This window comes from Solenopsis invicta, chromosome 8, assembly GCF_016802725.1.
Source record: "Solenopsis invicta isolate M01_SB chromosome 8, UNIL_Sinv_3.0, whole genome shotgun sequence".
Taxonomy (NCBI): domain Eukaryota; kingdom Metazoa; phylum Arthropoda; class Insecta; order Hymenoptera; family Formicidae; genus Solenopsis; species Solenopsis invicta.
Genome location: NC_052671.1, coordinates 326,435 through 338,679, shown reverse-complemented (window position 1 = coordinate 338,679; position 12,245 = coordinate 326,435). Strand labels below are relative to the sequence as shown.

At 34.5% G+C, this 12,245-nt stretch overlaps 1 protein-coding gene across 1 annotated transcript; it reads right to left on the bottom strand.

Moving 5' to 3' along the window:
• Positions 1-781: 781 nt before the first annotated feature.
• LOC105192898 lies at positions 782-10,174 on the bottom strand. Its single transcript, XM_011157183.3, is given in 13 exon segments — positions 782-1,478; positions 1,640-1,992; positions 2,077-2,399; positions 2,551-2,969; positions 3,351-3,690; positions 4,318-4,557; positions 7,425-7,858; positions 7,981-8,152; positions 8,155-8,356; positions 8,445-8,761; positions 8,866-9,284; positions 9,472-9,802; positions 9,882-10,174. Coding segments are annotated over 13 exon segments (4,179 nt in total). The 5' UTR covers positions 10,101-10,174; the 3' UTR covers positions 782-1,068.
• Between the last annotated feature and the right edge of the window lie 2,071 nt (positions 10,175-12,245).

Sequence of the window (12,245 nt, the reverse complement as noted above, 5' to 3'; positions counted from 1 at the left end):
CCCGCGCTGTGCCGTCTTGTTGTTATGACGAACAGCATAAGAGTTAATAATCATTTGTCTCTCTTCGATAAAATTCGCTGACGATGAATATAATACATTGCACATGCAAAAGTAAATTAATTCACAAAATAAAAATAGATTGTACACACAGAACTGTATCGGGCATATGATTACGCGTTTTAAACATAAATTAGAATTATTACTCGGTTTTTATACAATATCCTTCATTTAGAATCAATTGGACAATAACAACAAGAATAAACTTGAATCATATCTTTCGAATGACAAATCTAAAATAATTATTTTCTAGGATCAATAATACTAATAATTATTTATTTTTAAAAAATATAAAAAAATAATTAAATAAATAAATAAATAAGTTATCGATCTTTGGTAATGACGATGTTTAGATGTTTGCATTAATTTTTAATTTATATTTTATATAGATTTTATCGTTATTGTTAAAGTAAACGTATCGACAATATTCACGTACGTTGACCAGCGATATACGGGCGCGAAATTTTAGATTAGAATTTAAAGCAATTTTTTTACTACGTACTTAATTATTGAGTAGCGTAGATCAATATTTATTTTCGTCGTTATTTCTTTTTTCTTTATACTGTACTTACTGTTCTCCTCTTTTTATTATTTATCGTAGATATAGACGAAACTTGATCCTTTACTAAAGAAGAAATACAAATTTTCTCTCATAGACGGAAAGTCTCTCGTAGATAGAAAATCGATTGGGGGGAATAGAATAAAATTTAAATTAAAACAGAGATAAATGATTAAGGATGTTTTTATTAAATTCATCTTTGGAACAATTTATTGCACTGGATGGTTATACAATTATAAAACAATCGGTGGAAAAGGTTACTGCACGCGTACGCTACTTCTCTTATTTGTACGTCTCTTTGTCTGGTTGGCTCAATCTCTCTCGAGACACTGATTATTTCGGCAATCGCACCGTGTTAAATAATTATACAAGTAGATAATAGCGCAAAAAGCGTGTCATCTACGACGGAGTCGTAGGAGGAGAGCGGTGCAATGGAAAATGCAACGAGCGGTTTACGCGGTGAGATTCAATTCTTCCGCATGCTTGTGGTAAATCATAACATCCTTCATGTAGAAGTTGGGTATCGTAAAGTTGAAGGCGTGAACCGGTCTGTCGAGTGGATAACCGAACGGTCGAGGATCCAGCACGATTGGACCCCAGACGGGAGAATCCATCTCGATGCCTTTCGTCTCGTCAAAGTGCGACACGGATACGAATAGTTTAAACGGCATGCCTTCCTTCTTGCCCTTGGGAAGCATCAAACGATCGGGGTAACCGTAAGGCTGCTCCGGATAAGTGAAAGTCTCGCCACCCTCGACGGCTTTCACAATCTTCTTGTACAACACCTCGCTTGGCACCTCGTCCGGAACAACGTAGGTGGACTCGTAGCTATGGCGCTCAATCTTGTTGGTTCCAGATTTCACTGTACGTAACAATCGAGCATCACTATAGTTGTGTCGCTTGTTAGTATATATCACATGTATTTGATACATGTAGAGAAAAGTCTTCTTCTATCTCCGATGGAAGAAAACACACGCAAAAGAAAATAGAAAAGAGAGAGAAAACAAAAGATGAGATACTAACGGTCAACGTGCCATTGATCCATCTCCATAAAGTTGATGTAATTCTCGCTTATATCCAATTCGTGGCCATAAACGTCGTACTTAGGTCCAAGGAAGACGCGAACGACCGCTTTGACGTTCCTGTTGCTGTTGACGGTAATGTGATAGGTAAAAGGCTTATGGTTGAGACGATATTGACGCGCCTTGATCAACATGGATTGAGCCTCCTTGTGACTGTGCACCGATACGGCGTTGCTGATCAACGAATCAAAGTGGTCGAAGAAGGTTAAGAGTTTGTCGACGGTGACAGATTCGACCGTAACACCCGGGAAAACGAGTTCCTCGTGCGTGTAGCTCGGCAAGTGTTGCTTATATCTACGGGAGAGAGAATACATGTTTTATAAACAAACAAATAATTTCAAGCGTTATACACGCATAACGCGTGACGATTCGACATACTTGTTCCAATGAGTGGAGATAGTCTTGTACATTCCATAGAAGGCTGGATCCCTCAGACTGGTGGAGAAGTAGTTGAGAGCGGAAGGTACCGTCGTGTGATGTTTGGTGACGTGAACCGAGCTCATGCCGAGGACTTTTCTGTATAAATAAGGTAAACGTTCATAGTACGTGGGATTGACGGAATCGGCATTGCCTTGAATCACGTTGCCAAGATAATTGAAACCATCTACGGCGTTGTAAATGTTGATATGTTTGCCGTGTGCGTCAACGACGTAGCCTTTATCGATGGCAGCGGAGATGCGAGCATGGGCATCTTGTATGGCCTGTACAACAGTTTCGTTATTCAATCGATTCAATCGATTTAATTTAGCCGGTGATCGGCGGTTACCCCATCAAGTATAATCATTATATACACTTTTGTGTATGTAAATTTTTCGTTCGGGTTTTAAGAAAGTTTGCCTTTTAGATTTTTACCTGGACATATTCGTGCGCGTGAGAAGGAACTTGGAAATCAACGGGACGCTCCGGGAACGATAATCCATTGTGATGATGCATCATTGGATAGTAGCCAGGAACGATAGGCTCGTCCACATTGACGTACGTGATCTCGCCCAAATCGTTGGATAATCTTTCCAAATAGTAGCGATTGAGCAATTGTTTGTGAATGAACATATACAATTCGCCGCGAATGTGTTGAGGTCTATTATATTGAATGCTGTTCATCCAAACTGGGAAGTCGTGACTCGATATAAAGTAGTATGTATTTAAACCGATATCTTCAGTGAAGTAGCTCAAATCGTGCTGTTCCGACACTTCGTCCCCTACCACGTGCCAACCGGAGTAATTGGAAGGAATGTAATAATAGTCTACACCACCAACCGTTTTCTTCATACCTACCGAGAGAGTCAAAGAGTCATTAGACATTTCGTTATATCTCTTGTCTAGTGCAAGCTAGAGTCTCAAGCTTTATCTATTATTTATCTATTTATCTATTATTTCTAATCAATTATTTTATTTTAAAGAATTAAAAATTTTTTAATATAAAAAGAAGATAAAGAAAAAAATAGAAAATTTACTGACAATGAGAAAGAGAAAGAGAGGAAGAACAATATACAATTGTTTTTCTGTATAATTTAATTTAAGAAAAATTTAATCCATAGAATAGATATGGATTATTAACAATGAATGTTCTATTCTAGGAATAGATTATTCATTGTTAATAAGTTTATTTTACGTTAGTAAATCAATATTTAATTCTCAATTAATATACCAACCTGTTTGCGAATCTCCCATCGCGATACGATAAGCTTTATGCAAAACTTTCTCGTTGAAGAAGTAATGCGGGACTACCTCGTAAAGCGGGGGCAAACGGATGTTTTTGGTATCCGGACGATGCATCACGGCGACAGCCAATGCGTATGCGTACATATGTTCGTTCACGTGAAAGCGTGCCCATACGGCAAAATTGTAAAAAGTATCAAAATCCTTGGCAGAATATAGAACGCGGAAGAAACAAACCGCTTCTTCGTAATGTTGATGATGCATGGCGGTAAATATTTCTCCTCGTGGAAGCATTCCATGTTTCCATCTCTGCAAAAACTCGTTTACCGCCGCCTAGACAAAGACATGGAAAAATTTTATTAATCACGAAATTAATTTCTCCAAGATTTTAACAGTTTTTTTTTATATATAAAATGCATAAAAAGTTTTCGTCAAATTTTTAACACATCTGACCTAGTCGTTAAAGTTAACCAAAAAGATGCTAACGAATATAAGTCTAAAGCTGTTGAAACAATCAGAAAGATCTTGACAGATGCCAATCTAAAAGTCATTCCATTTCGAATTATAAAATGACAAAGTTATTTTGACACACACACACACACACACACACACACTCTCTCTCTCTCTCTCTCTCTCTCTCTCTCTCTCTCTCTCTCTCTCTACTTTTCTAATTTTTTCAAAACATGTAACATATACATGTAATGTCATGAAAACAAAAGCTACCAAGAACCAACGCAATCAACTTAGTCGTTTGTACGTATCAATTTGTAAAATCGAGTAACAAGTATAAACGTTCCAGTCTTAGGACCATTTTTGGTGTAAAGAAATATAATTGAATTGCAAGATAATTAATTTGAAAAAATTAAAACTGATGAAGATTATTATAGGTAAAATAACATTTTTTTTCCAAGTATATGCGCACATATCGCTATAACAATAAGTAACAATAAGTAACAATACCTGATCTGTGAAAGAAGCAATGTTATCTTCGAGGTTAAAGGATCGCGCTTTTTGGTAGAGTTCCGGGTGGTAGACAGTTGGCTGATCGACGTGCCAGAAGAGCTCGTAAATGTTCTTCTGCTTGATCAGATATGCCTTGTCGGCAGTGTGGGTGGGCACCTTCGCAGCATGAGCCAGGCAGCACGCCACAGCCAAAAGCAACGCAATCTCTTTCATCCTCGTGCTTGTTTCGCGAAGAATCGGTCAGTACTATTCGTCAATTGCTTTATATACTCTTTATCGGTGAAGAAAATAAAAAGTTTCGAGTGCGAGATATAGAGTGCAAGGTTAGCTAGGTTACCCATGATGTAACCCGGGTACCGACCAATCTTTCTGCTGTTTGTGTAATCATTATCTTTATTGGTAATCGTCTACCCTTTGACACGATGGAAATCCGGGACCCCGGGACTCGTATTCGCGCGCGCGCCTTGATTGATGCCCGCTCACCTTACTCGACAAAAACAATTTGTTTCTTTTTCTCCCTTTTTTTTATTTCAACAAATATTCCGTTCATCAAAATCTGCATCAGAGTACGTTTGACTTTTTGGATATACTTTTCATACTATGAGTTTTACAAAAAAATTCAAATAAATTCAATAAAATCAATCTTCTTGTAATACATTAAAGATTAGTATATGGCTTATAATCTGATAATTTTTAGCGTAAGAAAAATAACATTTACGAATTGAGAACTAAACAAAAAAAAACAAATTATAACAAATAACTCATTGATATGCTTTTTATATCAATAATACTTCTTTAAACAATAAAATTTTATATGAAAATTAAAGTATAGTAAATATTTGCAAGATTAATCTATAAATAGATATTACATGCAAAATCGTGTAATATATACTTGTCATTTTACAATATATATATATATATATATATATTTACGTAATTAAACTTTGATAAACTGACTTTTTCCCTCGATAATAAAAGTATACGTTTATCATTTTCTAACGATTATGTCATAGATTATTTGTGCAAGTAAAATTTTTGATTAAATCAAAAATAAAACTAACTACTAAAAGGAGCAAGGTCGTAAAACAGAAATGCACGATAAATGCATCTCGATGTATAAAGATTCAACAATTTCAGTTAAAATATTACTAGCTATATTAGTTATTCTTTATTGTGTCTACCTCCATATTAACTTTTATTTAATTTAACTTTAGTTTTAAATTATAATTTATAAATTAATAATTTAAATTTAATGAAGTTTATAATTATATTTAATTTTCTTTCTTAAAATAATGTATATAATTGTAATATGATATAATATTATAATTATAGTACGTATAATCTGGCAACTATTTTCTGATAATCAAAGGTCTTGCATACAATGAAGGTAATATTAAATATTAGAAATAGAAATTGAAATTTTAGAATCAGTTTTTTCACTAAGTATCGTATGTAACGCATAATGGATATTAATAAGATATAGATAGCATAAATGTGTGTTATATGACATATAATGTAATTTATTATTCATCTATAGTATTTATTGAAGAAATTGATTCTAAAAAATCTTCAATTCTTATTTCACATATCTAATATTCCTCCATTGTGCGCCGGGTCCAACACAAATCATTATTAATTGGATTATTCAAGTTCTTATACAATAAAGCATAATGAAACGATAAAAAGCAGCACTAAACAATGCTTTCTTTTTAGTTTTTAATCTTTCAACTACAAAGAGCATGAATGTGTGTGTGTGTGCGTGTGCGTGTGCGTGTGCGTGTGCGTGTGCGTGTGCGTGTGCGTGTGTGTGTGTGTGTGTGTGTGTGTGTAGGCTCCTATATTTCTTTTTGCACTAGAGCCCTAAAATTCTTTGCACGGCAATTAAAATTTTTGTTTAATTAGTACCCGTATGAATTCTGTGAAATTTATTAATTTTTTTGCGTAATTATTCTTATATGCAAAAGAAGACTATGTATGTAGAATAAACAGACAGAAAGAGAAAAAAAAGATGCTCGAATGCGTGTATAATTAAATTATTTTTATAGACTTTTTTTTAGAAAAATTGTATTAAATTATTTTTTTTTTATATTTGAAAAATGCTCTATTCGGAATTAATTAGTTGTAATAAGAGTATTAGTTTTTATTTACAGAATTAATTTTTGGAACATTTTTAAAATGTAAGAGATGAGAAATAATTTTTTACAATTTTTCTAAAAATAATTCTATAAAAATAATTTATATTATACGTGCATTCGGGCAAAATTCGAGCAAATTTTTCAATACTTTTACAACGCTAAATCCAGCCGAGTGTTATATAACATATTGAACAAAGTAATTTATTGCATGTGTTATATATTTGCTATACATTTGCTGACATTGGACATGAAATATGCAGAACATGATTGTTTACACATGCAATCAATTGATTAAATGTCAAGAGTAAACGATTAACAATACTGACCCGCTAGCTCTCTCTCTCTCTCTCTCTCTCTCTCTCTCTCTCTCACAGGATACATACTATACTTTATTTTGTACATCACGAGTTATATTTTTTCTCTGACCAGTTTCTTTCTTTTTCAGTTTTAGAAAGACCCATTCCCTTACTTTTGTACAGTATCTTATTTTATTTGGGAAGTTAAGAAATTCTAACGTAGAAAACTATATTCATCTTCATAATTACAAATGTTTAGATAAATTATTAAAAAATTAATTTTATCTTTAACACTTTGCAAAATTTTTAAAAAATACCAAAATAGATACGTAATTAATTGATACAAGCTAAAGAAAAATTTATTGATGAGAGAGTTACGCACAGAATGCGGAATGTTAATTTTTGTGAATCGCAGATAGAAGATTTTTGAAATGCGTGTACATATTATTGAATGAGTCTAATTAAGACTCAAAAAAATGTATGAGAAAATTCATGCACGGATAATAAGGTTGGAAATAAATGTTTGCAAGATGCATAATTTTTCAATATTCTTTATTGAAAAAAAGTATTTTTAAAAATTTTTTCGTATCATTCGCGCGAGAAAGATATATAATTATCGTTAAAGTTTTCTTCAGGACTCTCACACCAGCTGAAATAGATCGGCACTTTAAAAGTGGATCGATTTTTCATACTCCATGTTGCGATAGATGGATTTTTCGTGATCTACGTTGTGATAGATGTAAACATCCTTAAAGTACATGTTTGGTGTGTAGAACTTCCATGGGTACATCGGTCTGTCGAGCGGGAAACCAAATGGTTTTCCATCCATGGTATACTTGCCAAAGATGGGCAATTCCACGGTCGAGATCTTGGTCTCGTCGAATGGACTCAGGTAGAAGAACATCTTGAATCGCATACCCTCGGGTTTACCTTTAGGCAAAGTCAAACGCTCAGGGAAACCAAAGAGTTTCTCGTAATAGGTGAACGGTTCGCTGCCACCTACGGCCTTCTCCAATTTCTTGTAGAACACGTCGCTGGATAGCATGTCGGGCATGGTGTAGACGGAATCGGAGCTACGGCGTTCGATCGTGTTGGCACCTTGTCTCACTGAAAGAAAGAAAATCGCGCGACGCGCGGCGATGAGTGTGGAGGGGGGGGGGGTTGACGCAAGACGCGAGAGAAAGAATTTGAAAATTTCTGAAAAGAGAGCATGTAGCACAATAACTTACGCGTTACGACAAACTTGTCCATCTCGAAGAAGTATTTGTAGTATTCACGAAGGTAAGACATGTCCTTCTCATTGCGAACGTTGCCGAAGGCAGGTCCGAGGAAGATCTTGAGCACAGCTTTGGTCTCTTTGTCGCTGTTGACGTTGAAGCGGTAGGTGAACGGTAGGTGAACGGCTTGTAGTTGAGGCAATAACGACGAGCCTTGACGCGTAGCTTTAGTCCCTCCTTGAAGCTCTCTACGGAAAGGGCGTTGTTGATGAACGTGTCACAAGTGTCGAAGTAGGTCGTTAGCTTGTTGTCGATGTTGACGGATTCGAACTTGATGCCGGGGAAGATCAATTCATTCTGAGTGTAATACGGCAAGTATTTCTTGTACCTACGAGAAATGGAGATTTTAAACACGTTTATGCGTGCCAGGGGAGTAAGATAGCGGAATAAGATGGCGCAGTCTGAATTCTTCCAACCTGAAGAAGTACGTCATGATCCTCTTGTACAGACGGTAGAATCCAGGATCTCTCACGCTGGTGCTGTAGCATTGAAGAGAGCTGGGGATCACCTTGTTCTTGTCCTTGTAATCAAAGTTGAAACCGAGAATATCTCGAGCGAGAGCGTCGTACATTCCATAGAAGTGACGATTGCACGAATCCACGTTGCCTTCGATCAGATTTGCGAGGATGCTCAAACCTTCGGGAGTATAAATGTTGATCTGCTTGCCGTTCTTGTCGTAGACGTAACCAAGATCGATGGCATTCATGATGCGGTATTCCAGAGCCTCGATCTCCTGTAAGGATTTATAAATTATTAGCGAAACTTATAAATTGATTGATCGCGTTCTACTGTTCCTATTAGTAGAAATCTAGTGGAATTTTCTATTATCTCGCACACCTTCAAATACTTGTATTTGTAAAACGGCACATTCATGTAGCGAGAACGTTGGGGCATAAAAACTCCGTTGTGGTACATCAAGGTCGAATAGTATCCGGGGTAGAAAGATTTGTGCCAATCAAAGTCCTCGATGTCGCCCAGATCGTTGGAGAAACGTTCCAAGTAGTAGCGGCTCAACAGTTGCTTGTGATAGAAGTAGTAATAGTAACCACGGAAGTCCTTCGGGATGTCGAAATCCTTAAAGTCGAACCAGAACGGCATGACTTGGCGGAAGTAGTAGTAGAAGCTGTTCAAGGCATAGTCTTCTATGAAGTAGTCCAATTTGTATTCGTCGTCGAAATAGGGCTCGACGAAGTGTCCGGAGTAATTGGCATAAATCATGTAGCTGTCAACGTTGTCTACGTTGGCACTGGCGAGTCCTATTGATCAATTGATATATTATAAAATATAAAAAAAAATAGGACGACAGGGTTGCATCGTATAGTCCGTATAATGTAATTTTCTTGGTTGGAAATGCGACGTACACACACACACACACACACACACACACACACACACACACACATATATATATATATATATATATATATGACTAATGTGACTTACCACGAGTCATCTTGATGTCGTGGGCCTGTTGGATGACGTTGCTGTCAAAGTATAAATTGGGATAGATCTCGTAAGGCGCCGGTAGTCTCATGTACTTGCAGTCGGGACGGTAAAAGACAGCGATGGTGAAGGCGGACGTGAAGACTCCATCGTTGATATAAAGACGCGCCCAAGCGGCGGTTTTGTAAAAGGTCTGGAAGTCCTTGGCGTAATAGAAGAGCTGGAAGAGGAGCTTCATCTCTTCACGGTGTTCCTCGTAATACGGCGAGTATATGGCATTACGGCTGAGCATACCGTGTTTGTACAAGTACAAGAACTCTTGGACGATCAGCTATGGAAAATAAAAAAGAGATTCGATGTACGATATGTGCAAATATATGCGAATAGATTATAGACAAAATTTTTTATACCTTGTCCTTGTACATGTCGATGTTACTCTCGATATCGTAATTGCGGCCAATCTCGTAGAATTCGGTATCGGTGAGAGTGTTTTGCTTGACGAAGAACATCAATTCGTAAATTTTCTTCTGCTTGTGAAGAAAGTCCATGTCGGCCGTCTTGCCGGTGAGATGGAATCCTTCCGACATGCATAGCGCCGTTAGCGCTAGCAGCAGCAGCTCCCTCAGCATCGCGTTCGCTTCAGCCTTCGATGTCTCAAACTAGATCAACAACTACCTCCACGAGTAGAGGAGAATGATGTCGACCGATGGGCCGTCGCCGGCTTTTATACCGGTAACTGTATGATTTCTTCCCTAATCGGTTGACCTTAAGTCGTGACCTGCCTGTGGTTTCAACCATTTTCATTTGTTATCTTCGTTCGCGTGTCGCACCTTCCGACCGAACACATTCATCCACCCGGAATCATCCATCTTCCTTCGTAACAGTAATCACGCGGAGAAAGAGTAGGGTAAACTTGCTTAAATCGTACCATACTGGACGAAATATGTTCATAGTAGAAAATGTATGACAAATAAATTAAGTCTCATCTAATATAAAAAATTATATATATAGAAAAATATCAAAACATTAAAACAAAAAAATATTTATTTTCTCAGTGGGTTTTTCCAATAGCTTATTTAATTACTATCAGTTAAAAGTTTCTTAGTTGAAATATTTATAATAAATAAAATGAAATAATTCTTAAGCAAGTAATTTTTTCGTGCAGTTCAATATTCTAACAAATATTTACTATTTGACTGTTTCTAAGTTTAAGATAATTAAATTTTTTTATTTTAGAAGACACAATTAAGTTTAATAATATTATTAGCTTATTTTATATAAATAAAATCATTATTTAAACGTAAGAAATGTAAAAATACACAATTATATACTTAAGATAATATATTTATATATTATATTTGCTTAAAAGTAAATATTTTTATTTAAACAGAATAAACAAATGCTTGTATAAAAATATATGGTTTTAAGAAAATGTATTTTTTTTCATTAAAAAATAATTTTTCTCAGTATGTTTATATGTATACAAAATTTTTTAAAACTTTAAAAAAACGTATAATTTAGGAACAATAGCTTTAATTAATTTATTTTAGTCCAGACTAATCTTTTAACCGTGTTCGGATTTTTTTGTTTCTGACACAAATGCTTTTAAAAAATTCTTGTGATATAAGAGTATTATTAAGAAAAGGTTCGAGCTTTGCGATTTTTCTGAATAGTTTGACACACACACACACACACACACACACACACACACACACACACACACACACACACACACACACACACACACACACACACATTTTATTAAACAGAGTAATTATTTCAACATGCAAGAATGTAACAATACTTTAATATCACGAAAATTTTTCAAAAATGTTTGGGTTAAAAAAAACTCGAACACTGTTAGAGGGTTAAATCGTATTTTGAAATCAGTCTTTATAATTATTGCATAAATATATGTTGAATGCTTTCATCTATTTCAGCACAATGTTAATGTACCTAAATTTCGCACTGCACACATTATACGTCATACTTTCTTTTATATTTTTATTACACAAAGAACAACACTTATTTTTCTTTTCATTCCTATTTATATTTTTTCATTTACTGCACCTTATTTTTAATTTTTTTTTTTATTTTTTTTTTAGAATTATTTTAAACCTTTTTACTGAGATTTTTAACAGGCCTTTTCTTTTTAATACCAATACGAATTCAATCTTTATAGATATGAATTGAGCATATATGACACAATTAAAAATTATAAAAATATAATAAAGAAATATAAAATAATATGATGTACGCAACTACATGATCCTTGTAAGAAAAATATTGACAAATAAATATGTTTTTATAAAAAATACATTTTATTAACTTACAGAACTTTCTGGGGAAAAGAAAAAACTTATTTCATTACTTTTTTACAAAACTACTCTCTCTTTCTAACAAAATATGTCTGATTTTTGTTTATTTTGTACTAGTAGCAGTAATTGTAATATCTTTAAATCGAAATTACACACATGTAGACAAGTTTCATGTACGATTGAAAAAAGTTTCTTTTAGTAAAAATTTATGAAAAGTCCATGACGTTTCTCGAAATTTTCCCACCGTGTACGATATTAAAACATCGTTGCATTTGTTGTTTTTAAGAATTACTCTGATGAAAATTTTTCTCAAAAAGAACTTTTTTTTAAATTAATTATAAAAAAGATATGCAAAATTGTCAATATTTATTTTACATATCTTTATAAATTCTGATATGTTCAAAATATTTTTTATTTTATAATTTAAAAAAAAAAATTAATATAAAAATAAATTAT